The sequence below is a fragment of the Paramacrobiotus metropolitanus genome, unplaced genomic scaffold (assembly GCF_019649055.1).
Source record: "Paramacrobiotus metropolitanus isolate TYO unplaced genomic scaffold, Prichtersi_v1.0 Parri_scaffold0000005, whole genome shotgun sequence".
In the NCBI taxonomy this organism is placed as follows: Eukaryota; Metazoa; Tardigrada; class Eutardigrada; order Parachela; family Macrobiotidae; genus Paramacrobiotus; species Paramacrobiotus metropolitanus.
In genome coordinates, this window is record NW_026570225.1 from 701,300 (window position 1) to 727,316 (window position 26,017).

Consider the following 26,017-nt stretch of genomic DNA (forward strand, 5'->3'; position numbering starts at 1 on the left):
ATAAAATCCCTTTGTTTGTTAAACTTTCTTTAGAGAAGCGGTCAAACTTTTATTACGACTGACCAGTGGCCAGTGATGCGGAGGTAGTGCGGTCAGCGTGTGCCTGCAGGCGCCGTTCTCAGTCAGGTTTGGACATGCCCGTCCAGCTCACCCTTTATTCGAACTTTCCCTTAATGCATAGTTGGTCGTGCATGCTTTTCTTTTGTCCAGTCTGTCTGTCCCGACTGTGAGATCTTTCACAGCTCTTTCTTGTCCACTGTCCAACTGGAAAAGGAAGCTTTCAATCGATGCCCAGCTGGCACTGAATTTAGACCAAGGCATGCGCTATTTGCAAGGAGTTTTCGCAAACCTGGATTAGCCACACGGCAAAATGTTTTCACGTTTTGAACTCTGGAGTTTTTTTGCGTTGATATTCTTGATTATTAGCGGGGTTGTTTCTTACTATACGTCGCGAAGATGTTACGGTACTAACCTGTGGATATTTGATTTTTGAGATATTGGATTTATGTGTCCTTCCGAAAAATAAAAAAGCTGGTTTAAGTCTTAAATTTTCCTTTTATGGAATAATGAAGTTGACTTTGTGACATTACGCAACGTCAGAGTCAGAAATAGTTATCGTATTTTTATTTATACGAAGTATAAACCACTGTGTCTTTATGCGGAATGTTCTCTTTTAGGAACCGGTGACTGCCATTTGTTCACCAAAAACCAGGTATTTCTGCAAAGTTGTTTTTCCAACGCCAGTGCACACTTACTTATGTTGCATTCAAAGTCCAGCAGATTGTTTTGTCTTGTTCGTTTAATTTTGGGTACGAGCAATACAGTAGAGTACTCGTACATAGTGTGTGTACAGATACTTCTGTATAAATTCTTTCACGGAAGTACAGCTTATAAAGTAGCCATTAATTCTTCCGCATGCTGGGTAATTTAGTAACTTTTTCGCTTTAATGGACGATAACTATTAAATTCTAGGATGGTGGTTTCGAAGATGCGCAGCACCAGTGGCTAGTGGAATGCAATGATGGAGAAGGAGCGGTATGTATTGTACCTCATCATAGAATATCACACGGCGCGGCATTTTTCCCCTCTTGTTTGGATTCTACGAGTACTACTTCGTATGCCTAATACCAAGCAGCATTAGTTTAAATTTTTGACTTACCATTAGAGTAGTGATCATGTATTGTACACTCGTAATCGAAGTCCACCATGGTAGAACAACAACATAGCATTAACAAACTGTAAATGCACGTGTGAATTTCTATAAAATATGTAAATTGGAGAGATCTTCTTATACGTGAAGAATTTTATTAGCTTCTTCCTGTATTGTTATCGCTGATTTCAACAGGTTGCTATCCGGGACGATGACACCCATTTTGAAGGCATTTCCGGTCGGTGTTCTTGAGTTTATTAAGCAGAAAGTATTGTACATGTACAACGGCTGCAGGCGTATGGTGCTCTTTCCTGTTCCCATTGAAGGAATCGACACGAGGATCGTATCCATACTACCCTTCCTGTGTCACTCGGTAAACGTGCTTCTACTTATGTAGCAACAAATACAGCACGAGTACTGTATTCGCATTAATTGTTAGTAGTGTAGAATTCTGGTCTACGGTGTGTGTACAAATCCAGCAACGAAAAATTATCATGAAACTACAAAACGCTTGTTTTCCGATAAAATGACCAATTTGGGATGTTGTCGTATTCTTTGCAGCAACCTATCTGCCGGAGAATACCATTGCCGGAATGCGGAACAGCTGGATGATGCTAACACCACTCATGATCAGCTTTTTGTAACCGGTATGAGGTTTTTTCTGCTCTCCTCGCATGTGTACAGCGCGTGCCCGTGTCGATGCTGCAAAATTAATACAGTTATTACAAAAGTTAAATCAGAAATGCTATTTCCAAAAACTGATCCCAAGCATGACTTTCAGGAGTTTATAAGGAGCCCGATGATCAACGTGTCTTCATACCATCTACCATGAAATGCTGTAAGTTTCTAACTTCTTGTGAAATGATCTACTTTACGCTACTCTGTACTCATATATGTACGTCAGATGTTTGGATCATCAAACTGGTTCGCTTTTTTGAAATTGCCTGCATAATTCCATATTTTTGAAAGTTTTTTAGTAACTAGCAAGTCATCGCACTGACATGACAGCACCACCATACTTAATTAATTAATTAAAAACAACCTTAATCAGATATCACATAAAGTACTGCAGGAATTAATAATGGCATGGCTTATAATGTTATCAGCAACAAATGCATCGTGATGTTTTCCTTCGAAATTTTTCAACTGGATCTTACATGTGTTTTTGGACTTTCAAGGTGAGACACCGAAAGGCTACCAGATTGATCACACTCGCTGCTATTACAAGAAGACCTTTGACAGGTATGTGTAACGCAAATGTAGCATTCGTATGAGTGCAGTATTGCTATATACCGTAAAAGTCCGTAATTTGTGTATCTTATATGTGGGGTACATTTCTGCTGCAAGCTTTGTTTTCCGAATTTGTCACAAATTTGGGAATTCGTTATAAATTGCATATTTTAATATCGAGAACTCGTAGGTTTGGAGAACACTATACCGGAGAGTGGTTGGTAAAATGCGACACACACCATGTCGTCACCGGGATTGGAAAGGATGTGAGTCTTTGACCGGTAACATGGATTGCTAACTTGTAAAATAATATTAGTGCTCCATGAAATGGCAGATCAGTGCAGTATTTGCATCGCCATTAGTGTTAAATAATTACGTTTAACTCAGAATAAAGTACGTACAATACATGTAGATAAACATTTGTTCTAATGGTAAATTGCGTGGCTGTATTTCGGAATGGAGTAAAAACAGAACTTTGTATCTTGCAGGTGAATCCTTGGGATAATAAAGTAAGCTTTTATAAGCCGTGCAATTATTCTGTACAATTATAAACTATTATTATTTACTTAAGCTTAAGTACTTTGCATATCCAATGTAATCCGTCTTCGTACGGGTATCAAGCCTGCATGATTTCCCTATTGTAACTAATTCAACGGCCCCAGTTAAAATGCATCGTAAAATAAACTTCTGCAACACAGTCGGTGTAAAATCGGCGTTAGAAATTAATAGCAACTGCGTAAGTAATGCCACGAATATGAGTCTTCGACAATACTGGCGTGGAAGTAGTACTCGTAACCTACCTTAATATATAAACAGAGTGATAAGATTAATTGTCCTTTTTAGGAGCATTTCACATGGATTCAGGTACAATACAAAATCCTTTTCGGAATTCAACAGTAAAACTTTTGTAAAAACTAAATTTGCCAAAGGGCAGTTTGCAAATGGTACAGTTTTTTGCCCAAATATGCAGTGCTGCCCGTTCACTTACGTGAGTGCCCCGGTTGCCACCTATTCGTCAGTTTCCGGATCGGTAAATCCTAATGCGGCGTTGGTCGAGCAGCTTACTGCAGTGGCCGGTTTAACCAATCTAAACGACCCGAAATACATGACTTTCCTGTCGTCGGATCTGCTCAACTACAACATGCCAACTGGTCTTGAAGCGGACACAACGGCAGCCAAAGATCGCGACACATCGCCGCTGATCGGTATGGCCCGTGTTGACATCCCATCGGAAGCCATTCCCCAACGTTACCGCAACAGTCCGGTATTTGACCCGGCTTACATCCAGAGCCGCAGTGGAGTCGATTCGGACAAGATGGGGTACAAATACTCTACGGGTACACTTCTAGCGGAATTACTACGGAAGCAGCAGTTTGACCCCGACCAGAAGGTGACTCCGTTGGGCTACTTAAACCCATCAATGGTCGGAGTTCCAAGTTCAACAAGTGCGCACACTGGCTACGGGGGATTTCCGGCGGATTATTATTTAGGATTGAATCAGTATCCGAATATGCTAAAGCAAATGCAACAGCTAGCTTGGATGAATTTAACCGGACAGAATTTTTCTCCCCCCACCACGACGCCGGAACCGATTCAACATAGCCAGGAGATATCGGCCATCCAGCATGCGGCTAATGTGGCGGCGTACAATCAGTTTTTGTCCACGTTCAACCAGCTGCTCCATACATACCGCGACCAAAAACTGAAAGCCGAAACAGAGCGCAATAATAACGAGGTACATCAGCAATGGCGGCACATCCTTGACGTATTCCTTGCAGTTGCATGATAGTGAATAACAGTTTATGATATAAAAACTGCAGTTCAGGTGTGAAAACCCTAAAGTTTGCATTAAAAATGTGTATATGTACAGTGCATCCGTAGATCGTATGTTTCAAGCTTTCCACTTCGTACTCTCTTTCGATTCAACTATTTAAAATTGTTCCAAATTTACCGTTAATGCTTCCAATATCATTTAGCAAAGAACATCCGTGACATTTCCCGGAAACCAAAGGTCGACCTCCGCGACAAAATCCGATATTATGCCACCGGTAGCGGAACTCCGTACTCTGACCGCAATAAATCCCAACATTAATCCACTCACAACCGGAATCGAAGACGGCATTCAGCAAAGTCACCCAATATCCGCACGCCATCATTATGTACCGTTTCCGCTGCCTTCCGGCTTGCAGAACTACCTGTTGCTGGCCTCAAGAAATCCAACTGCCGCCTTATCACAAATATACGCGGACGAGCAGCTTCCTATTCCGACCAGTGACGCAGTGGATCCCTCCCAATATGTACAACAATATTTCCCGACAACACCGGCGCCGAAGACCACCTCATGGAAAAATTTATCAGGATTGGAGCAGCTATTTTTTAGCAAACCAAACAGTGGCAATGGGTTTGCGCAGAAGCCGGTAGGACCGGATTTTTCCCGACCCATAACACTGGACGCGCAGTTGGCCAACAAATGGTTGGAAGCGCTGTTATTCAAACAGACTCCCGGAAGCGGAGTTGGCGGGCATCTGCAACTGGCACCGGCGCCCTTGGTGACAGTGCCGCACTACGAAGGCTCGTTGGTTTACCAGATGCCGGTATCGACCGTGGCTCAGTTTGCAACCTCCACCACAGCCAGTCTTAATGGTACCTACCTCTCCAAAGGTGAAACGACTTCGACTTATCCAACTATTTCCAATACGACAAGTGTCGCAGCTTGAAGTCAGTCACTAGCGAAGCGTTAGGGTATCACTGCCCATTCCAGCCCGTTCCAGGCGCATTGGTATCTGTAGTTGTAGATAGTGCTCATTGCTCAAGACGGTTGCAGCACATACTACTCAAGACGCTCGAGTGCTTATTTGGATTTATTAATCCAAAGGACTATAGAATTCCAGTTTATTCCAGAGGCTGCTGGCATGTCATGGCTGCCATAGTATTTGTTCCTCCGTGTTGTATCTGCAAGCGCGACTACAGTACTCGTGCATTACTTGTGCTTGGCGGCATTAATATTGGCCTCGTGAAATCGTAATAAGAATGTCATTACTTACTTTTTACGGTCTATTTTCGTAATTTTTCGATATCGTGATAAAATGTACAAAAACCTCATCATAGTGGCGACCATCATTTCCAGTTTTCTCAAACCCGATTTCTACTGTTAGGAGGCCCTTTAAAACTTTGACCTTTGTAAAGGCCAAAAGGGAAGCCAAATCTATTCTCTGTCCAGTACTTAAGTGCCGAGCGCGAATGCGCCAGGCTCCCTTACATAATTCTTTACGATAATATATAAAGTAGATAATTATTATGTACAGTACAATATATTAGTTTTATAGAATAAACAATAAGTAGTACCGGCGCCTCCAAGGCTCCAACTATCCTGTTTGAATTCATGCGAATAGAATACTTCGAATAGAATGCGAGTAGAAAAAGCAGGGCCCTAGACTTTTACACAGTCGCTGGAATAAGTATAAAGAGTTAAAGACTACTATAAACATTACACAGCATTGTGACAGAAATCCGCATCTGTGACAGCCTACATAAAGGCAGTTCCAGGGGCCCATGCAGGTAAGGGAGCTTGGCTTATGGAGAAATCTTTGCTACTGATGTTTATCAACACCACTGCCAAGTGCCAACGCGCCTTTCGAACGCAGCACCTTCTGACTTGTCGCTTGCGATTGAATCAAACTGATTTTCCTGGAGCTGTCAACTGTCTTTAAACATTCGGTTTCTGACCTTTCACAATCAGTCTTAACGTTTCATTAACTTCGTAAAAATGGCCGAAGAGGGAGACAAAATCGATTTTGCGGAACTCGATAAGGGTGTTGGAGGGATCCCTGAACTTTCCCGCAGGACCTCACAGCCGTGTAAGTGCCAGTACTGTTCTGGTATGCAGCAGCACTGCAGCAGCCGGATGCTGTATGTTGAATCGCTGGATACGTGCGGTAGTTCAGTGGAAAATAGGGTTCAGTAATCAACGATGTCGAAAGTTGCGATCGGTACTAGTACTTTTATGTCTGATAACGAAAAATTTGCAGACGCGCCTACTGTCGATGTACGTAAACCATTTAAAATTTCGATACTAAGTCTTGAAGTATTATTTGCGGCTCCACATCCTGCCTCTACAGAGTATTTCAGAACCTGAGACTGAGAGCATTAAAAAGTTTAATAATTTTGGGATTCGCATTGCGCTGCTTAGAATTTCCCCCTGTACTTGCTAATTCTTTAGTAACAGAGATACGCGTGGGAGCAAGGTTAATGGTTCCCCAGCGGATAAGCATCGAAATCGAACGAGGAAATGCGGCATCAATCTTGGGGACAGCACCGATAGGGGCAAATTTAGACCAAATTTTCTCTGTGATTAGGCCGCCTTTGTCGATTGATGCTTAATGTGATCGTGTTTGAAGTTACTGTGAAATCTTTCTGTGAACTGAATGTAAGAATAAATATGGTTTTATTTAACACATTAAGTTCCTTGTACTGCATATTGCTTTAGCGTAAAATCAAAAGCTGCATGGCGTAGTCCACAAAGCAGAACGAATTTGAGAAGTACGATAGTAAAACGAAATTTCTTTGGATTTAGTTTGCATGGTTTTGAATGGCTTCAGATGATTACTCGGAGCAGCAACTGGAGCAGAAGACTCATCTGTCTGCCAAAGAAGATCCGCACGCTCAGGGAAAAGGCAAAGGAAAGGGCTGCGGAAAGCCGGGCTGTACATGCGACAACTGTCAGTGCGGAAGCAACTGCAAATGTGGTGAGTCGGGAGCGGGAAAGCAGCAAGGGAAAGGATGCGGAAAACCTGGATGCACTTGCGATAACTGCCAGTGCGGAACCAATTGCAAGTGTGGCGACTCGGGAGCCGGGAAGCAGCAGGGGAAGGGAAGTGGAAAGCCGGGTTGCACCTGCGACAACTGTCAGTGCGGAGCAAACTGCCAGTGCGGAAACTGAATGGCGCGCGGGACCTATTAGTCTGCTGCACACTTCGCTCTTTCTAATAAACGTTCTGTTGTTTTCATTCCAGTGATTTGTACTTTAACTGTATAACTATAATCAAAATTGATCACAGGCCGATTCCTACGGAAATGGCTTGCAGTTTGTAACGTCATGAGTGAATGCATGCAGACATGATGCAGTCAGTTTTGGTGGTGGTGAAGACATACATATTTGCATTCGGTCTTGAATCGTTTAATCGAATTTCTCGTTTCCCTTTGTGTCAGTGTTTTATTGAAGTGGCAGGCAGATTATCAAAAATTTTGAAATGAACTCGTTAAATGTTATATTTTCGAACTTGCTGACTGACGGTCAGCTATAGAAGTACTGCAGTAGGGGTTCGTAAAAACTAAACTGCTGTCTGTTATTAACAAACAAGTTAACATCCATCTGAAAAAAGCTTTACGAACTTAGAACTTATCTTTATTAGCTCAAGCCAGTCTCATTAAGTGTATTTCTTAACAAGAACAAAGCGAATTAGGGCCAAGAGTTTCAAAAGCTAGCGGGACAAAAATGTGTCCGCCTTCAAGATAAGCGTAGTTCTGAACTGGTCCAAGTCTGGTTTTCTTGTCCTCGGCCTGGGCAGCGGTGGAATCCGCCACAACGGAAGTCGACTTGACGTGGGATGGGGCGACCGTGTCCGTGTCCACTCACTTGAGAATGGTTGAATCCGTGGATAAATTAAGTACAGCACTTACTCGTACAGTACTCGCCAGTCGCCACATTCCACAGTCACACCCCGCGACGGCCGAGCGGCAGGCAAGTGTTTCCACTGAAACACGGTGTTTCCACGGAACCTTCAGTGTTCCGCACTCGGGTTGAGGTTGTCGGATATGTGCAGAAAGCTAGGGTAGAAACTAGAGCAAACACCGCAATCTCTACAGTCTACAGACTCTACATACACTAGACTTGTACAATTCAAGGCTTTTTCAGTTTTTTTTTGTTTTTAATGGAAGTGTTATAAAGTTTTCTAAAGGTTGTGAACTTATGTGTGAACATAAAAGAGGTGGATAGCTTTGTTTATTCTAGTAGGTCCGGACTTCAGCGACGCACGGTAATTTTATACAGATACAGAAGGTAAGCCGTAAGAACTAAGAATGTTCAGCGAACGAACGTTCAGCCATTTTATCTGTAACAGATAAAATGGCTGAACGTTCGTGTGCTTCGACTTTGTTATGAGATTTTTAACAGCGAAATAATTATTATTGTATAACTTATGAATTATGGACGATTTCCAGGTTAGCAGTTACAACTTAGCACTATAATTTCCCTTAATGCAATTACAGCGTTCTGACGGGTGTGGAGATTGTCGAGTGGGAGTGGGGTTCAGTAAAAATTAGATTTATTGAATGAAGGTTTTTATTGAACCTCGTTCCCACTCGACTGTCTTCCAAATTTTGGGAAGACCGCTGGTAGCACTAAATGTAAAGCCAAGACCAACTGTAGCCCTCAAGCGGGCAGGCATCTCATTAATCTAAATATTCTCAGCATCAGATTCAGACATGTTATACGGTGTCACCAGCTTGATCGTTGCGGGTATAATGTTGTAATTAATAATAATTATGAAGTGAAGAATACTGAGCGATCTGTTTCCGTATAAGGATATCAGGGCAAAGAGCAGAAGAAATTTTCTCCAGATTTTGGAAACTGCCGGTGTATGAAATTAATATTTGTTGGAAATTGAACATACCTAACCATAAGCACTTTAGCAGCTCATGACTGCATGGAAACATCCATCTTCGTTTACTGCAACTTCTATTTCTTGTGTGCTGTAGGCAGTACCAGTATGTATCTGTAAACTGTAAAGGTGGCAAAATGACAGTGCTTGATTTCGCTGTTTTTCTTGGAGGCGGAATGTAATACAGCACTGAGGGTTTATGAATTATGTCAGCCATGGATAAATACTTTTTACTTAATTTTCTGTTGAAATTTGCAGTGTCATTAATTGTACGAGTAGCTCAGATTAACGGTTTAAAAAACAGTCACAGGTTTTCTAAGAAAGTAAAAGATGTCATGAATTACCTCATATCAAAGCTCTGTTTTTTTAATTAGATCCGGTTTAAGTTTCGTGTATAGAATTCGTAAACAATCGATAATAAAACATGGTTTAAATAAAACCGTTTAACCACTTTACCGGTTTAAAAAGCAATATTTGTTGGGCTAAAAGTTATTGGAATCAGAATGATGTGTGTGAATTATGTAGCATGATTCTCGTCTAAGTTCAATAACTGTTATATGCGTATAGATATGTCATATGTGATAATTATGACAATTTTTAATTCAACCATTTCAGTTTGTGTGCCTGAAGAAAAAAGTTTGGTTTGGGCATGCTCATGCTGTTTTCACTTCAGATGATTTTTTAGTTTGAGATCAGAAGAGTCACTGTAGCTTAAATAAAACATTTGCCAGGTCGCTTTACTGACTAACAAGAAGTCCAGTACTGTACTGTACAAATACACAGTACAATACATACTTCAGTACTCATAATAAACTGAATTATTATAAACCTTCGGTTATAATTAAACTTTACAAGGTTGCAAACTTGTGTTCCTAGAGATCATAGTTATTCATTTCAAATTCAGCATTTATCAGTTCAGGTTTTTCGTTTTTTTAGAAGTGCGTCACTAAGCGAAGTAGCAGTCAGTGGAATTTCCCTTTAGAATTTCAGGATTTTACTTTGATTGTTTACTTCTACAGTTAATAATGGCTACTCCCGCTAAATGCCCGGACGGACAGCGGATTGGAGAGCAAGTGTTCAGCCCGGCTTCTTCTAATAAGCAAGCAGAGAGCAGCCACTCTGGTAGCGGACGTGTGGGAGGTGATGTGGTCGTAGAGGATCGCATCGCACAGCGCGAAGAAGATCTGGGGCAACCGGTCCAACTGCGGGATCCGGTGACGGAGAGCGCTACACAGGGCGACAGCCTGTTGGACAAAGTCAAGCAGAAAGTGGATGGTGTGGTGGAGACTTTGACGGGAAGTACGGTTGATGAATTGGTGCAGGGACAGCGCGGGCATTCGAAGAAAGATTAATCCGTACTCCGTAGCAAAGTGCTTCCATGGCCTGCAGAATTCGCATTGAGAATGCTGCTTTTTGGAACTGCCGTATTAGCTATGTTGCTGTTCGTTTGTCTCAGCTCGAATTCCTGCACAAATTCCTTTTCGCTAATGCCTCCGAGACTATCGAATTTTCTCACTAGATTGTGAACTGCAGATTTTTTTCAGTTGACCCTGAATTTGCACCGAGATATGGTTGATTAAATCTGTGATTGGCAAACTGCAGTGGTTTTTTATGGGTTCAGTGCGAGAACTTTGCACTTCCGCTTTATTATGTCTACTTAGAATAGCCGACGGAATCCGCATTTTTTTTCGATTGGAGGAAAATCGAGATTTCCCCGCTGTTTTCAAGAGTGAAGTTGCTAGATGCTGAACTCGCTACTTTTATTCAATAAACTATCGATCAAAAAGGTTTTATTTTGCTATCGTACATGCTGGCAGCTTTCAGTTCATTGTCACAATCAAAACTCCCGCGTTACAACAGATGCCGGAAGTCGTAACTTGCAAGTAACGATATCCTGCTTCTTCCGCTCGCGAAAATCACTCACTTTTGGTGCTTGGGTTTTCCCTGTAGTGTTTCAAGCGAGATTTGGTTCTTTTGTGAAAGCATTCGGATTTTCCCGAAGCCATATTTATCATAAGGAAAATCCATCACATTGAACGGTTCGGTGATGTTAATCGTACAATCATACACTAGTGGCTACTGCTCCAAAATACAGTACAATTCAGACTTTCAGAGTCTCCATACGGTAGCTCATCCATGGTGGCATATACAGTATCTTTGGCTGCTGCCCACACTTTGCAAAGGGCACAAAATGAATGGGAAATTCCATAAATAATAACACGGACATTTTTGTTTGTTGTTATTGTACGTCGGCTCGGCGTACACTTGTATCAATTGCACAGCACCCATTGCCACCCAATACCTTCTGCCTGATCCGAGGTATACGGTGGGTGCAAGCGAGCCCTCGGCAATTGGCTGATTCTTATACTCCAGTTTAGTGCGTGTCTACCGAGTACGGGCACGCCCAAAGCAGAGTTCAGTCAACGGTGTACGGTATAAAAGCCGACCGTAGCTGTCCTTGTATACCATGTTTCGATTTTTGCAATTTACAAAGTGCACAGAATCTTCGAAATTTTTTTCGTTTCCGTGAGAGTGATTTAAAATGTCTACTACTAAGGATACTGAAAATACTACCTCTACCTACGTCCGCTCGTCTGACGCTGACAAGGACAAGACGACAGGCAAGAAGGACACAACGAGCACGAACAAGGACACTACAAGCAGCAGCACCCATCAGGACGACACAACCAGCTACGCATCGTACAACCGCGGCACCACAGGCACTACCGGAACCAGCACCCAGAATCAGCAGCATGGCCGCTATGGGCAGGATTACGATACCAGCAGCAGCACTCAGCAGTATCGTGGAACGGCTGGAACCGCTGGCGCCATGAATCAACAGGAAGTGCAGAGCAAGCTGCGCGAGGTGGGCAACCTGCTGCAGCGTGCTGGCCAACTCCTTCAGGATCTGCAAGTGTCCGCCGGAGGTCAAGGAAGCGACTACCAGTCTTACGGTCAGCAGTATACGGGACGCAGCCAGGGAGGAAACTATTCTGGGGTGAGTTACCGAAAATGTAATTTTCACGGTACTGCAATAAATCTTTACTTTCCAACCTCAGTAAATGGTAAACCGCTCATATTATGATTTTTGAATTATTCGTACAGATTTCAGAATAAGTTTTTTGATTTGTCACTGCATAATCAGCTAGCTGATGTGTTTTTTTATGGCTGCATTTCTCGCTTAAAATATGTTTTCAGCTTTTCATGGCTGAGCGCTGCTCTTAAGGCTTGGTACAGTATAATAGTTTCGATAGATAAAACGTAAGTTCTCTGTATTTTATCGGCCGGCAATCGTTTTGTTTTATCTTTAACAGCCATATGGCGGATTTGAATCTCACAGTCAACAGTATCGTCAGCTGCATGGCGGCAATCAGTTCGGCGATGAATACAGCGGTCGTTATGGACAGCAGCAGCAGTTCGGTGGCCGTTCTGAGCGTGATACCGATCGCGACCGTGAATACAATCGAGGTGAGATCTTCTTTCAGTTAAATATTCACCAGACAAAGTTCGATAAGGCCGGAAGTGTTATCGCTGATGTGGACGACTGGACGTAAATTACAACGGCTGTACTAAATAGAACTTAATTTTAAAGGGCGCTTTGAAGATCGTGACCGATTCGGTGGTAACCGAGATGTGGATCGTTTTGGTGGTTTCGGTGGCCCAAACCGTCCCGATCTGGCGTATGGTGGACGCTATGAGCGTGGAGAGACGTTTGTGCGTGACAGCGACCGCGATCGTCGCAACTGGATGTAAATGACCCGAGTGCGATCCAGTGATTCCATTCGAATTTCCATTCTCATTTTTTATTTGTGGTGTTATGGTCACAGTGAAATAAATTCTTTATCGTTTGTTTATTAAATGTTGCGTGCTCGTTTGAAGTCGTTTCTATTCAATGCTGTGCTAATATTATTGTGAGGGGGCAGTGCATTAGTTATGCTTTTGTGAGTAAACTGAAATTATCTTTGACCGTGAACAAGAGGTATTAAAGATCAATAGATACTGATAAACAGATTTAGTACGGTAGTTACTAACAGGAAGTAATGCATTAGGAAAGATGAAACTTGTTCAGTACCTTATGTTAGTCGCGAAAACGAAATAAACTACCGTTAATGCGAGAAAAGTGATTTCCTTGTTAGTGGTGGATATGTGTAACCGTTATGTGAAATTGGCTATAACAGAAATGATAAATAGGTATAATTATTATATGAGTAACAGATACTATAACAGGCATGAGTATACAATGTTGGTGCGAGTATAGTAAGTTCAGTACATAAACACAGACGTACGATATTATTAAATTTTTATACTTCTATGTACATAATAATATGTGGTGCACGTAATATAGTATGTGGTGGCAGTGAGCTCGCTGATGTAGTACCTGACAACCTGTGGATTCTGGCTGTTTGATTCTGAGTTTTTTGTTAGTCTTTGTTAGTCTCTTTGTTTGCTAGGTTCGCAAATGTCGTAAAATCATCTGAATTGTGAGTTGTTTTCAATTTTCGTTTCAAATTTTGCCTTTTCTGATTTTGGAATTTGTTCGTTATATTATATATATTTTACCCAAATTCACCAAAACCTAAGATTTTAAAATATTTTATAATCTAATAAAATCATTCGAAGAAAAACCGGCCGTAGGCCACAAGAAACGCGGAGACAAAGCCGCTGCGGTTTCCTGTAACTACCTAGGGCCACTCCCGCTACGGGTATAATATTGTACCTATTTCGCTGTTTATGAAATCCATGAACTATGAAGGCATGTCGCACCGCAAGAGCATTCCATTCCTGGCTCACTTAAATCATAAATTCGGGAAATCTTGATTTTCTTGTTTCTCCACTTCTGGTACATGCTTGAAAGATTAATTCACTATGTCTTGCTTTGCTGATCCTCTATTACGATAAACGCTTACTATACTGTGCATCTGCGAAAATATTGCACTCTAAAGTTCAAAGTACTGTATGTCTATTGTCTGCAGCTATATACTTTGTATACGAGTATAAACTATGAAATATACATATAATATATATATATATATATATATATAATTTTTATATCAAGGAAACACATCTATATTATGAGCTCTCTTATTCTGATAGATATTACACTTGCATCTCGTGCAACTCACTGACAGGCTTTTTTGAAAATGAACTCTTTATCAGCGATTCACTAATTGATCAAGTTCGCAATCGTTTCTGAAAGGGCAATCACAATTACATGACAAACTAACCTTGTTTTGTTACAGCGTGTCGTGCAGCAAAAATTGTAAGCAAAATTCTTAAAAAATCAAATAAAAAAAGTCGCATTAATTTATCACAAAGTGCAATTTCCGCTCAGCCCATCCAGCGCACACACTATGTCAACGACTTCACTTTTTATTGAAAAACGATGTCTTTCTCTGAACAAAAAAGGTGTAAGCACTTGAAGTACTGAAGTGTTTCGTACGGTAAACCATTGACGCGAGCTTCTGTGTTTTGTGAGCTGGGGCAAAATTAATTTTTACATGATTTTAATAAACGCTGGAATTAATAAGGACGTCTTGATTTCTAAAATAAGTTTAATTGTTGCTTGTAGGCCTGTAGCTAATGAAAATTTTTATCGAATGAATCTAACAAGTTCACATTGCGGCAAACCGCTCATGAGAAACAGGTAAAAATCGGAGAGCGATATCTGCCACCCGGTTCCCGGCATATGTGAATGCCGGTAGAACAAAATCAAGAAACCAAGAAATAACAAAACCAAGAAAAACATTTTTGTAAAAAGTGCGATAGCTTTTATCTTATTTTGGCCGTTCCTCAGTGTGGAAATTTTAACTTTTGTCGCTTTATAACCTTGACAATGACCTTGTTTACAAACACATCGGCAGACAACAATATCATAGAGCAAGTAAATATTGCCAATTCGGCTGCAGCACCTGGAAATGGATGTGCCCTCAGTACCCGCCATAACCTAAATAAATAAGTAATGAACAGAGATCTCTCATGACGTACTGTGTACGACTGTAAGAGTTTGAAGGATTGCAGTTCTACAGTGTCAATTATTAAGTGCAGTTATAATTTTTTCCAGGTACAATATCTGTACTCAACAATCATTTATCATTTTGTTTCGCTTGCAACTTCATCGTTCATTTACGTGCCTAAAGTGGTGTTTACTGTTTATTAACTGTAACGAGGGTAGCAACGCCAGTAATTTTGTTGCATTCCCAGATTCAAGGAAATCAAGTTGCGACGATGAGAATGCAATAATATATTACTAACGATTGGCGAATAACTGTTAGAGGTTCACCTGGACAAAAAGGCAACAAACTGCCCTGAACACAGCTGGGAATCTTCCGTTCACCGATCCAACCAAGGACAGCTCATCGGTATTGTTCCGAATGGACCGGTGCCTCGATTTCAGACGTCTGATAGCGCCGCGCCGGCTTCTGTGAACAGCTCGGCACATGGACAACACGAAAGAACTCAACTGTATTAACTTCAACCGGTCTTGTTTGTACGTACTTACCTATTGTACATAATACGCATAATAATGCAGTGCGTACAGTACTGTACTTTCAATCTACAGCCAGTGAAGGGGAGGCTGGACCGAGCACGCCCTCAGCTATTCTCGCTGTCATCGATTTGGAAAATCCCTGCAATCTGGGTATAAAAGACCGAGACGAGCTAGCAGACCAGCACCATTGTTTGAGTCTAAGATTTCCTGCAAAAGATTTTCGTTTTTCTTCAAAACGTATTTATCTGTGTATAACCCAATCAACATGTATCAGCGATCGGAATATACTTACCGCCGTGATGACGATCACGACCGGGATCGTGAAGGAGGATGGCGCTCATGGTTCGGAATGGGAAAGAAGGATGATGACCGTGACGTGAGTGATAATTTGCTTGCGTAGAACAGGAGCATATTTTAAACGTTGCAATTCTTCTGTTGGAGCAGCTTTTACTTCCTCGTAATTATTGAAAAATTCCAAATTTTTTATACTGTAGTATCACTACGCCCGCACCACTACCTACCGCAACGACGACCGCGACTACAACCGTGACTATAACGTTAACCGCGATTACAACCGTGACCGTGATTATAATTACAACAATACGACGCGCACCAACACGTATGTCCGTGATGATGACCGTGACCGTGGATTCGGCGGACGTCTGGGCACTGACTATCGCGGAGGATATGGTTACCAGACCAGCGGCGAGTACAACCGCGGCTATGGCGGATACGGCACCAACTATGATCGTAAGTATAAAGTAACGCTAACTGTATTAAATTATGGAAAACGGAAATAAGTTTGATTCAGCTCTAAAAAGAGTGCTTTGAACTTTTGCGGTTTAAGTTTTCTGACGGTAATTATAGCAATTTTAAACCAGATAAATTTGAAGACACTGATGGTTTCCCAGGTTCACCGTTGGCGTTTATGGTTTTACTAACATTCCTGAAGTAACCCGGCCCGCTAATTGTGGGCTGGTGGCAGTACTTGTATTATAATTTTATGGTTTATGATAATATTTATGGTTGATGTGCACTGATTGGTTTATCGCTTCGAAGGTGACAATCGCGGATGGTCCAACACTACCACCACTTACGATCGTGATCGCTATGATGGAAACCGCTACACAACTGGCGGAGAGGCAACTGCGCGTGGCGGCTATTACAGCAGCAGCTCTAATAACTGGGATCGTCCAACTTACGGTGCCGATAACTACACTAGCCGCAATTATGGCGGATACGGCAACAACGATCGCGACAACACTCGCGGTAAGTAGCTTTACAATGATAAGAAATTATAAAAATTCAAAAATTTGATTTTTATTATTGAGAAGGCCAAGCCGATTTTTTGCAAATCTTGGAAGTTGTAGTAAAGGTCCCAACGGGACTACGAAAAGCGTCGGGATTAAGATTTTTATTGCTTCCCTTTGTTTGCAGGTTATTCTTATACCAGCCGTACCAACTGGTAAATTTCTCTTTCTCCTGTGAATCATCCGGATGTGCTGATTTTCCGCTCGTTTCTTTAATTCCATATTGGGACAGATGTTCTTTAACTTATCGTTGAATCTGCGCTTGGTTCAAGGTTCTGGTTGTCTTTATTTTTTAACGCTTTATTTGTCTGATCTTTTTCAACACAGCAGTTCTAATGTTGTGGTGGCGGTTTTGTGGCTTCACTTAAAGTGACGAATTCAATAAAGAATCGCTTTAAATTACCTGTGGGGAATCAGTAGTCTGCAGGAAACAGAAATTGACGTGTACTAGTGGATAAACATACTGTGCATATTAATAAAGTCATATAATTATGGTGCGGTACTTACGTTAGGTAAGTTCGACAGGAACAAAGATCGTAAAAATCTGGTGCCTTACTATGATATCAGCCCTGAGGAGATTAAAATTCTGCAGATTAAAATTTGAATTTTGATATATCTATTATATAGGTGTATAGTATGCTATCGATTTCCCCCTATATATAGTATAAGGTACAATACTCTGTGTGCATGCCGCAGTAATGGCAGAAACCGTACCCGGGTATCTTTTCATATGTACTTACAGTACATGCCAGTTGCTGAAGCAGCGATAATTTGTATAATATAATCTGCATAAGTACTTTCATACTGCTTACATAGCGTGAAGTCGTGAACCAGATTATAAAATTATTACACTTTACAATAATGTCATATGTCATATGCATTGCGAGTTTGCGACTCATATTGGTATGATGTACGGCAGGTGTGGTACTGGCACAGTTCTTATTGATTTCCATTTCAACTTTCAACCCAGCGGAAGTAAAAGCCGTCGTTGGGACTTTTCCATTGCTTCCGTTGAAGCTGTATTTGCTTCGGTAAATCGCTTCCTGGTTGGTGCGTATGTTTTTGTGTTGTAATTTCAGTGACACCATACAGATATACGGTATCGTGAAATTCAGATGAAAGATTATATTTAAAGTGCAAACCATTGGTGTCTGTTAAAAGCACAATACATATTTGGTAAATATTGTTTTGCTTCTACGTGAAAGCAAAATAGTCGTAGCGTACATTTCTGTTATTTGGACTATCCTAGGACGCTAAAGAAATCATGGATACGGCACATGGTGGATTCGACAGTTCAAAAGGAGCAGGTGGGTCAGCAAAAGAAAGTGGGGATAATGTGAAGCAGGATTTATCCCAGCGTCAGGAGAATATGTTCGATAACCAGGCAGACAACCAGGCCAAAGATGTGCGCCTGGATCAGGGAAATGCTTCCTTTCACGCAGACAACGCAGGCCATGCCGTTCATACTGCAACGTGCGAGCATGGCAGGGAAATCCCTCCGCTCCACGATGAAGGGTTTGGGGCAGGTGGAAGCGTGCAAGACGCACAGAAGCAGGTGCGTCCACTGTCCAGTGAGCAGTTTCACGGGTTACAGACTTAGAGATACCTTTCCGAGTTCTTCGTTTATTGTGATAATATGGCTTCTGATCCGCGGTGGAAATGAATGCAGTACCGTGTTCCCCATGGGCACGGTACTGCGAACGCGAGTATTCTTTCTGAAGTCGTAAGATAATGTCTGCAAAGTTATATTAATAAGTTATTTAATTTATACAATTTTAATTATTAAATGAAACTTCTGTGTTTGTTTCGTTAGCCGTAGGCCCGTAACGTATTAGTCAGCTGCGATTTAATACAAAAGTAATTCCAAGTTTTTAACCCTTATTTTCCCAAACGATATAAAATAAAGAATGATGGCAGGTTATATCCAGTTTTTATCCAGCGTATTACTGTGGTTTACCTTGCTTGTTTCCGGTTTATGAGTACATAATTCTAAACATAGAACTTTGTCTTATAATTTCTTATGTCGACCTTTCTAATACTATGCATTTCCTGATTGATTACCGCAGTTGACTTGTTATTATTACCATTCCACTATAGTATTGTTATTTGTTCTTTTCACTACCTACTACTGATGGTGAGTAGCACGAGTGCTGTACAAGGGGAACACGATATCGCGCAAAATATCCTCCCTGTAGTGCCGCTCCAGTCATCCGCCTTGAATCAGTCCCATGAGTTTCGCGTCATGGCTGCAAATGCATGATGTCCAAACAGCCCGCAGCATCTCGATGGAGGAAGCAGTACAGGAAACGTAACTGTACAGGGTAGATCAGTTGGCAGCTGGGTTGCTTGTGCTTGCAAAGGAAAGTTCAGGAAATAACAGGCAGTTACAGAAGATTGTCGGATTGAGCAGAGCTGGGGACAGGTGTACAGTACGCTCTACACAATGCTCACTTCCGAGTCCCGACCGGAAGTCGGGAAGTGTTCTTTACTTACCTCGGTTGACTTGCAAGTGCCTGTGTCGAATGGCGATATAGTAATAATAGTACTAGCGGTGGTTGTTAACCACATCATTTGCAACCTCAGCGTGACAGCGCGCGTGCAATATCACTGGAAAATTTTATTGGATTTGAGGAACTGGAAAACAGTTATACTACGCACTTCGAGGGGTCAGGCGAATTTCTGCTCTTGACGAAAGCTTGTTAACGATATTGCAGCATGTCGCTGCGTTTGATGCAAAATATAGAATTATACATGATAAAGCACTCGTGTATGTGTTTTATTTTTATGTATTTAGTAGGCAAAGTTGCACAAGATATGAGCTTTCATAATTTTTCAAAAAATTGACTGGGACTGTTTGTTTATTTTTCGAACTGCCAAAAACTAGTCAATTACAAAATGGTTTTGTTCTGATTTCCGGTAGGGACGGACAGTCTGATTCGTCGAGCAGCATTCTGATAAGGAAATAATGATTAAAATTGCACTTCTCTTCAGCTCGGGATGAGAAGCGGAACCAAGCCTTGATAGGAGAGCCGTTCATCACCGGCTCGAATCCCGCCAGCGGGCAGTTGTTTGAAGGAGCTCCTAATCCACCGCCGCAAGAGCCTGGAGCGCACAATTCGGGGGAGAAGCCTATTGCATTGGGTGGGGAATACGACAGGGATTTCGCGAAACCTTCGGGAGAGCTGGATTTTGACGCGGAGCACGGACATAAGACAGACATCCCGTGGGACAGTGGTCAGGGATCGGGCTTCGACAAAGACTGGCAGTACAAGTGACGGGATGGTCTTGTACAAGTTTACAATCGCTGACCATTGTATAGTCTTGTAGTTATTAATCGCTTCGTTCTCTTTTTCGTTTGCTGAAATAAATAAATAATCAGATTATTGTTGGTCTCGCTGTTAAGCGTATGTATCTGAAAATGTTGATATTTCTGCGATGTGGCTTTTTTGTATTCACCTGCAGTGTAATGGTTGTAACTGGTCCACGTCCTTTAAGTTTAAGCAGTGTGTGTGTGGGTTAAATCTGCGCAATCCGTGCTCCTCGTCAAAAGTTCCTGTTCTTCGGTGCTGTTCTTTTTGACTGCTTTTGATGTGTCCGGGCACTTTTGAAAAGTATATGTATACCCTTGACTTTTGGTTATTTGCGAATCTTTTACAACACCAGTACAAGACACAAGTTGTACGAGGATTTGGGATTTTCTGAATTCGCAGTCACGGAAGTCTAACACGAACCGAGTTTTCCGGGACGAACTTACTACGCGTACTTTCCATTGTCCTATCCAGCGGAAGCGTGAAGAAATTTTAATTCTGTTAGCAATAGAAAAAATTGTCTGCCTGTATGACTCCAGTGAAATAACGTAACGAAACGAATGTAATACGTACTAGTAACTAAAATTTTTTTCGAACACGTGAATTGGAAATTTGGAAGTCTATAACAGTACGACTCACTGGTCAGTTTAGTAGCTGTAGGACTAGTAGCTGTACGACTAGTAGCTGTAGTCGCTAATCGCTATGTTATTTCACAAGAAGATAACTATCTTATCTATATAACGTCGTTATAGTTATCTTCTTGTGAAATAACATATTTCACAATAACTTATTTCACAAATAACATATTTCTTGTGAAATAACATATTTCACAATAACATATTTCACAAATAACATATTTCTTGTGAAATAACATATTTCACAAGAAGATAACTATAACGTCGTTATAGTTATCATCTTGTGAAATAACATAGCGAGTCAGCGACTACAGCTACTAAAAAGTTATTTTCAAGATTTTTCGGGACGGAAGGGGGGACTTTTCTTCGGTGTGGGACGTGTGTGTGTGGGGGGACGTGTGTCGGAGAAGGTCGGTCGATAGTCTGGACTCTGGACGGAGTCTGTCTTAGTCTGGACCGACGGACGGTCCAGACTGGACCGTCCGTCGGGCACCGTCCACAATCCTGATTTCCTGATTCCGCGCATCGGTGCCGCTCTGCACAATGCGCCGTTGCGCGGCGTGTTGAGCGAACTTTTGTGTACAGAGGTATGTATGTATGGCTTGTTAGTCAACGACTAGTCCAAACATGTACTTTATACTCGGTGAAATGTGGTTTTTTTTAAAATTTTCTTTCATCTTTTTTCAATTTTCCGCGAGTTGGTGCAAGTACTGTACTGTACTAATGGGGACATTTCCTGTTAACATTATTATTATGTTGTTGTAATGTTGTGGCGTACTCTAAAGCGATCAAACATCTGGGTTTATTAATTTTGATTGCAGTGTTGGACGTTTGCTGCTCGACCCGTTTTCCACAGTCAGCTGCAGTAACATCGCCAGTATCATAGTATGCAACCATAAGTGATAAGTTGGCAGTTTCCAGTTTCTGGGAAACCTTCACCTTAGTTGAGGTTTGATTTGTTACGGTAAGCTTTGGTCATGATTGTATTAACTAATGACTTTGCGCTTTATTTTACGGTACAGTATTGCAGTAAGGATCGGAATCGAAGGCAGCATTTTGTTCGCATTGGTGGACTGGTGGCACAGTTCCTGAAGCGTATATCCTGAACCCAGTGGTTACTGGTTAATTACACACGCTGTGACAGTTTTACCATTTTCTTTAAATTATTATTAGCCCCGTTAAAGTGGTCGATTTGGGTGATTGACCTTAGTTTGCGCAAGTTGGATGTTCAAGCCAAGAGCCAGGCTCCAGACGTTGGAGATCTGGAAACACCGAAAGTTTTGATTATTGAATATAGATATGTGTTTTACAATCCTGAAACGAGAACCTCAACTTATACTTACATCTGTTACATTATAATCTATCCGTTATCGTTACAAATTGACGAATAAATAGTAGAGAAGTTTAAATCGTTACTTAGCACTTGATAAATTTTTCATGTGAAATGTTGTTAAAATCACAAAATGTGACAAAATGCCAGAATTTCTGAACAGTTCTTTTCGTTGTAACTTTGACCAGTACGGCAGTACCGCTGCGAAGCACATGGTAGCCTGTAGAAGAGAAGTTGTATTGTTTTACAGGATTCCGTATGAAAAGAATGTGCCATTTCTCAGATTCTTTAAGTTTGCTGATGCTTACGATCTTGTTTTGTATTGAAGATTGTATCCATCAAAAGTAGTGAGAAACACTCGCTAACTGCGTCGTCAGCCTGCGTGACTTGCAAAGCAGCATGGAGATGCTCGAGGAGCCATTTGCGTCGCCTCCACCTCCGCGATCGCAACGCAAAGTGCTTCGTCGCAGTGAGGAAAGTGGGGAAGCTGATCTGTCGGATCCCGATCTGGATATCATGCCTAACAAACGGTTAAGCTTCGATGAGAGTGACGATGATTTGGTTGTAACCGAGAATCCCGAGCCGGAGGAGCGTTGTTCGCAAGATGTGCCTATGGCGGACGTTAGTGGACTGCGTCATCAGCTGGGTGAGTGCAGCGAAGTTTGATCATGGATTTTCTCGTGGTAGTGAAACGTTCCTTATGATTTTTATGTATATTTTATTTCTGTATTATTGGAAAATTGTTTAGTTACTGCGTTAGGTCAGGAGCCGCTTTTTCTAATTGTAAGTAATTAGTAAGTAATTAATTTCAGGAAGCATGGATATGGAGCGAGACGAAGAGCTGACCGAGCGCAGTATGATCTTCTTTGCTTCGCCTGATCCTATCATGGGATCACCACCGAGCCCACTGGCAACTGTGTCTGAGCATGATGAATCCGGTTTGCATGATATGAGCACATCTCCCGATCCGAAGGTTGTTCAGTTTGTGGCCTCGATTCCTGCTACACCGGCTCATTTCCCAGCGGATAAGCCGTCCATGCCGCATCGCCGTACATTCGGTGAAGCTCCGAAAAGCCCTGTGAAGAGCGTCAATCATCGATCCAGGTTCAGTTTGGACGCGAAAGACGAAATGGCCGAACAGACTGGCCTGGACTCAGGCTGCAATGTGAATCCTTTTAAAGCAGTCGGATGTGTGGGTGGTGACGCCGCGCAGGAGAGTCGAGGATATCTGCAGACGAAGCGATCCGCTGCGACTATGCTAGCGACTCCAGATTTATTACTGTAAGTGAAACAATGAAACCATACAGCTAATGCGGTGGCGAATTGGTGTTTTGATTTTCTAGAAATCCTGACATATCGCCACCTGAATCGGGCTACGGATCGTGCAAGAGCAGGCCAAAATACATGAAAACTGAGAAAGTCCGTTTCAGCTTGGGCTCGCCTAGTTCGTCGGCTAGTAGTGTCTCTAATTCCCTGAGCCGATACGACAACGATTTTAGTGAATTAGAAGTGGTTGGAAATGGCCATTTTGGGGTGGTTACCAAAGTCAGGAAACGATTGGATGGTGTTGTTTATGCAATTAAACGTACAGATGATAAATTGAAGCAACGAAGTTTGTAAGTTGCAATTGTTTTAATATTGTATTGAACGGTACAAACGTTTAGCGCTTTATATTGCAGCACCGATATTGTAACCGAAGTCTTTGCACTGGCTGCTCTGGAGTCGCATCCTAACGTTCTTCGATATTTTTCTTCCTGGGTGGAAAACGGATATCTCTATATCCAGTCGGAATACTGTGATGGTTTGTTGAAATTGAGTCGTTAAACTTTGTATTATGAACATCTAGAGTTGTTACGAATACGATCCTTGTATCAGTTCTCCTGAAAATTTTGCCATATAATTTTTTCTGTAATCGTTGTAATTTATTTGTAGCCGGCAGCCTCCGAACTCACATAAATCAAAATATAGCTCTTGAAAAGCGATTCGAGGAGGATGAAATTAAGAGGATTGCCCGTCAAGCCGGAAGTGGTCTGGTTTTCTTGCACGAGCAGAAACTTGTACATCTTGATGTCAAGCCAGGTACCAGCTTTGTGCCAGTTCCGAAATCGCTGTAAAAAGTCTGATTCATTATGCATTTTAGATAACATATTTATGTCGTACCGGCGAATGCAACAGTCCAGCTGTTCGCCGAACGAACCTAAGCCGAGCGACAATGATTCCGGCCGTTATCTGTATAAAATCGGTAAGTCAAAGTTGGATTTTCGTTTTTGATCTTTTTGTCACTTCCTTTTAAGCGGAAACTCTTCCAGGCGACTTGGGCCATGTAAGGTCATTTCGCAGTGGAAGCCTGGATAATTACAATGACGGAGACAAGCGGTATCTAGCACCTGAGATTTTGCATTGCATGAGCGAAGCCATAGCGGATCCATCCAAGGCTGATGTTTATTCGCTTGGCATTACTCTATTCGAAACGGTACATAATATACAGATGCTGAATGTTAAGCACATCGTAATCCTACTAGTACATATTTAGAATGTCCTGCTATTATTCTGTACGTACTTCTGATATAGGTAATGCAACACTCTGCTTTGCAGGCTCGAGTATGTCGGACGGAGGAAACAGGCACTGATTGGAAATGGCTGGATGTCGCTCAACGGAATGGGATGATCCCAGGGATAGCACACCTGAATTTAAGTTTGAACGTTTTATTCCAGCGCATGACTGATTTGAATCCTTGTCAACGATTATCCATGCATGAAGTATTGAATGACGCGGCCGTGCACGCTCCGGTGGCCAAAAGCATGTCGGAATTGCAAAAGGATCTGGAAGTGGCGCATATTGAAAATATGGTTCTTACGAGGCGAGTTATACAAGAAGATGGGATTTGCTGATACTGTTAAAACTTTGTTTTCGGTGTGTGTTCGGGTTGTAAGGCTCGTAGCAATGAAAAGTAAGACCTCATTTTAATTATAGAGAACTGAAGGCCAGTCGGGGAAGTGGGCCTGTGTTGGGCGACTGCGGGCAGCGTCGTGGCATCGGGGCCATCAAGCCGAAGATAACCCTGCTTGGTCGGACTATCAAAAACCGAGCCTTCAGTACGCAGTTTTGAGATTATTGGATAGAATCTCGGTTGGGCTCCGATGTTATGCTTTCGAATGGTCTTGGGTGAAGGCTTTAAATGGGGAATCCATAAGGTATTCAGTATTCTTTAGTGGTCTGAACTAAGCACCTTCGATTCGTTGACTGCAATACTTTTTTTTTACTTAAGCACGGTAGAAAGAATGTGGCTTGTATTGAGCCCGTGTCTTTTGTTCTTTTAGAATGCTCGTTACTGCACATTTTATTATGAACTTATGCAGAATGGTACAACATGTTTTAGTCTTTGTTAAAGACTCATTGGCGAATGACTTGTGTAAATTTTTATTGGCTACAAAAATTAACGTACCAGATCAAAGTTGCGAAGAGGCAGCTTTTTCGATATGCACTGGAATTCATTCGGCCTTTACTACACCTCAGCCAAACTAAAAGTATATTTAGCTGTATTGCTCCGCGCTAAAGTGATGCTATTCTTTTTTTGGAAGCTGTGAACTGTCTTTCATGTGCCCTTCTGCCGGCATCTAATTTTGCACTTCACCCCATGCACCCATGCGTTTTTTGCCAAGGAGAAAAGATGAAAATGTCCCACAAATAGCCACGTGTCGTGGGAAATGGGAATACATGGCTGACAATCAGCCATAACGCCCAGGCAATTGGTGATTGCCCAGACCCAGGTGTGGTTGCAGTGCACCGGCGCAGTCCATCCAGCCGTTTCTCGCTCGCTGTCTTTTTGCATTCCGGGTTGTTCTGGAATATGAAATTTGGCGGTTGCGCATGGCCGATGATACACCGATAATTATGATAAAAGGGC

General features: G+C 41.9%; 7 protein-coding genes across 14 annotated transcripts; all 7 read left to right on the forward strand.

Moving 5' to 3' along the window:
* The first annotated feature begins 343 nt into the window (after window positions 1-343).
* LOC129581191 (uncharacterized) lies at window positions 344-5,385 on the forward strand. Its single transcript, XM_055472133.1, has 13 exons — window positions 344-464; window positions 678-712; window positions 973-1,035; window positions 1,346-1,388; window positions 1,445-1,523; window positions 1,712-1,797; window positions 1,932-1,988; window positions 2,329-2,392; window positions 2,571-2,646; window positions 2,869-2,889; window positions 3,224-3,244; window positions 3,351-4,115; window positions 4,357-5,385. The coding sequence occupies exons 1-13, from the start codon at window positions 371-373 to the stop codon at window positions 5,095-5,097; spliced, it is 2,145 nt and encodes a 714-aa protein (XP_055328108.1). The 5' UTR covers window positions 344-370; the 3' UTR covers window positions 5,098-5,385.
* Window positions 5,386-6,024: 639 nt separating this feature from the next.
* LOC129580871 (integrin beta-2-like) lies at window positions 6,025-7,634 on the forward strand. Its single transcript, XM_055471594.1, has 2 exons — window positions 6,025-6,237; window positions 6,979-7,634. The coding sequence occupies exons 1-2, from the start codon at window positions 6,147-6,149 to the stop codon at window positions 7,317-7,319; spliced, it is 432 nt and encodes a 143-aa protein (XP_055327569.1). The 5' UTR covers window positions 6,025-6,146; the 3' UTR covers window positions 7,320-7,634.
* Window positions 7,635-7,825: 191 nt separating this feature from the next.
* On the forward strand, window positions 7,826-10,635 carry LOC129581276 (uncharacterized). 2 transcript variants are annotated; one of them, XM_055472258.1, is made up of 2 exons: window positions 7,826-8,120; window positions 10,059-10,635. In XM_055472258.1, the coding sequence occupies exons 1-2, from the start codon at window positions 8,022-8,024 to the stop codon at window positions 10,389-10,391; spliced, it is 432 nt and encodes a 143-aa protein (XP_055328233.1). In that variant the 5' UTR covers window positions 7,826-8,021; the 3' UTR covers window positions 10,392-10,635. The 2 variants fall into 2 exon arrangements, with proteins under 2 accessions (XP_055328233.1, XP_055328234.1); XM_055472259.1 differs by lacking the exon at window positions 7,826-8,120 and adding an exon at window positions 9,171-9,308.
* An 862-nt stretch (window positions 10,636-11,497) lies between these two features.
* Window positions 11,498-13,046, forward strand: LOC129581106 (uncharacterized). Its single transcript, XM_055471996.1, has 3 exons — window positions 11,498-12,037; window positions 12,354-12,507; window positions 12,632-13,046. The coding sequence occupies exons 1-3, from the start codon at window positions 11,582-11,584 to the stop codon at window positions 12,790-12,792; spliced, it is 771 nt and encodes a 256-aa protein (XP_055327971.1). The 5' UTR covers window positions 11,498-11,581; the 3' UTR covers window positions 12,793-13,046.
* Window positions 13,047-15,692: 2,646 nt separating this feature from the next.
* Window positions 15,693-17,235, forward strand: LOC129580826 (translation initiation factor IF-2-like). Its single transcript, XM_055471522.1, has 4 exons — window positions 15,693-15,902; window positions 16,021-16,276; window positions 16,586-16,795; window positions 16,964-17,235. Exons 1-4 carry the CDS (start codon window positions 15,792-15,794, stop codon window positions 16,993-16,995), a joined length of 609 nt encoding a protein of 202 aa, XP_055327497.1. The 5' UTR covers window positions 15,693-15,791; the 3' UTR covers window positions 16,996-17,235.
* Window positions 17,236-17,508: 273 nt separating this feature from the next.
* LOC129580827 (uncharacterized) lies at window positions 17,509-20,225 on the forward strand. Of its 3 annotated transcripts, XM_055471525.1 has the most exons (4): window positions 17,509-17,554; window positions 17,756-17,882; window positions 18,086-18,143; window positions 19,828-20,225. In XM_055471525.1, the coding sequence occupies exons 1-4, from the start codon at window positions 17,535-17,537 to the stop codon at window positions 20,109-20,111; spliced, it is 489 nt and encodes a 162-aa protein (XP_055327500.1). In that variant the 5' UTR covers window positions 17,509-17,534; the 3' UTR covers window positions 20,112-20,225. The 3 variants fall into 3 exon arrangements, with proteins under 3 accessions (XP_055327500.1, XP_055327498.1, XP_055327499.1); XM_055471523.1 differs by lacking the exon at window positions 17,509-17,554 and having other exon boundaries at window positions 17,625-17,882; XM_055471524.1 differs by lacking the exon at window positions 17,509-17,554 and having other exon boundaries at window positions 17,626-17,867.
* A 436-nt stretch (window positions 20,226-20,661) lies between these two features.
* On the forward strand, window positions 20,662-25,514 carry LOC129580825 (wee1-like protein kinase 2). Of its 5 annotated transcripts, none has more exons than XM_055471518.1 (11): window positions 20,662-21,366; window positions 21,601-21,743; window positions 22,438-22,755; window positions 22,922-23,390; window positions 23,453-23,725; window positions 23,789-23,910; window positions 24,042-24,188; window positions 24,250-24,351; window positions 24,419-24,582; window positions 24,705-24,970; window positions 25,084-25,514. In XM_055471518.1, the coding sequence occupies exons 3-11, from the start codon at window positions 22,509-22,511 to the stop codon at window positions 25,217-25,219; spliced, it is 1,926 nt and encodes a 641-aa protein (XP_055327493.1). In that variant the 5' UTR covers window positions 20,662-21,366; window positions 21,601-21,743; window positions 22,438-22,508; the 3' UTR covers window positions 25,220-25,514. The 5 variants fall into 5 exon arrangements, with proteins under 5 accessions (XP_055327493.1, XP_055327496.1, XP_055327495.1 ...); XM_055471521.1 differs by lacking the exon at window positions 20,662-21,366 and adding an exon at window positions 21,802-21,900 and having other exon boundaries at window positions 21,410-21,743; XM_055471520.1 differs by lacking the exon at window positions 20,662-21,366 and adding an exon at window positions 21,810-21,900 and having other exon boundaries at window positions 21,410-21,743.
* Window positions 25,515-26,017: the final 503 nt, after the last annotated feature.

Excerpts from the sequence above, each read along its gene's own strand:
- LOC129580826 (XM_055471522.1), top strand. The coding sequence starts at position 15,792 with ATGTATCAGCGATCGGAATATACTTACCGCCGTGATGACGATCACGAC. Across the intron at positions 15,903-16,020 it reads AGAAGGATGATGACCGTGAC|TATCACTACGCCCGCACCAC; the intron begins GTGAGTGATAAT and ends TTTATACTGTAG. Across the intron at positions 16,277-16,585 it reads ATACGGCACCAACTATGATC|GTGACAATCGCGGATGGTCC; the intron begins GTAAGTATAAAG and ends ATCGCTTCGAAG.
- LOC129581276 (XM_055472258.1), top strand. The coding sequence starts at position 8,022 with ATGGTTGAATCCGTGGATAAATTAAGTACAGCACTTACTCGTACAGTA. Across the intron at positions 8,121-10,058 it reads CCGCGACGGCCGAGCGGCAG|TTAATAATGGCTACTCCCGC; the intron begins GCAAGTGTTTCC and ends TTACTTCTACAG.
- LOC129581191 (XM_055472133.1), top strand. The coding sequence starts at position 371 with ATGTTTTCACGTTTTGAACTCTGGAGTTTTTTTGCGTTGATATTCTTG. Across the intron at positions 713-972 it reads ATTTGTTCACCAAAAACCAG|GATGGTGGTTTCGAAGATGC; the intron begins GTATTTCTGCAA and ends ATTAAATTCTAG. Across the intron at positions 2,890-3,223 it reads TGAATCCTTGGGATAATAAA|GAGCATTTCACATGGATTCA; the intron begins GTAAGCTTTTAT and ends TGTCCTTTTTAG.
- LOC129580871 (XM_055471594.1), top strand. The coding sequence starts at position 6,147 with ATGGCCGAAGAGGGAGACAAAATCGATTTTGCGGAACTCGATAAGGGT. Across the intron at positions 6,238-6,978 it reads CCGCAGGACCTCACAGCCGT|ATGATTACTCGGAGCAGCAA; the intron begins GTAAGTGCCAGT and ends GAATGGCTTCAG.
- LOC129580827 (XM_055471523.1), top strand. The coding sequence starts at position 17,712 with ATGCATTGCGAGTTTGCGACTCATATTGGTATGATGTACGGCAGGTGT. Across the intron at positions 17,883-18,085 it reads CTTCGGTAAATCGCTTCCTG|GACGCTAAAGAAATCATGGA; the intron begins GTTGGTGCGTAT and ends GGACTATCCTAG. Across the intron at positions 18,144-19,827 it reads CGACAGTTCAAAAGGAGCAG|CTCGGGATGAGAAGCGGAAC; the intron begins GTGGGTCAGCAA and ends ACTTCTCTTCAG.
- LOC129581106 (XM_055471996.1), top strand. The coding sequence starts at position 11,582 with ATGTCTACTACTAAGGATACTGAAAATACTACCTCTACCTACGTCCGC. Across the intron at positions 12,038-12,353 it reads AGGGAGGAAACTATTCTGGG|CCATATGGCGGATTTGAATC; the intron begins GTGAGTTACCGA and ends TATCTTTAACAG. Across the intron at positions 12,508-12,631 it reads CGACCGTGAATACAATCGAG|GGCGCTTTGAAGATCGTGAC; the intron begins GTGAGATCTTCT and ends TTAATTTTAAAG.
- LOC129580825 (XM_055471518.1), top strand. The coding sequence starts at position 22,509 with ATGGAGATGCTCGAGGAGCCATTTGCGTCGCCTCCACCTCCGCGATCG. Across the intron at positions 23,391-23,452 it reads GCGACTCCAGATTTATTACT|AAATCCTGACATATCGCCAC; the intron begins GTAAGTGAAACA and ends TTGATTTTCTAG. Across the intron at positions 24,352-24,418 it reads CCGTTATCTGTATAAAATCG|GCGACTTGGGCCATGTAAGG; the intron begins GTAAGTCAAAGT and ends AAACTCTTCCAG.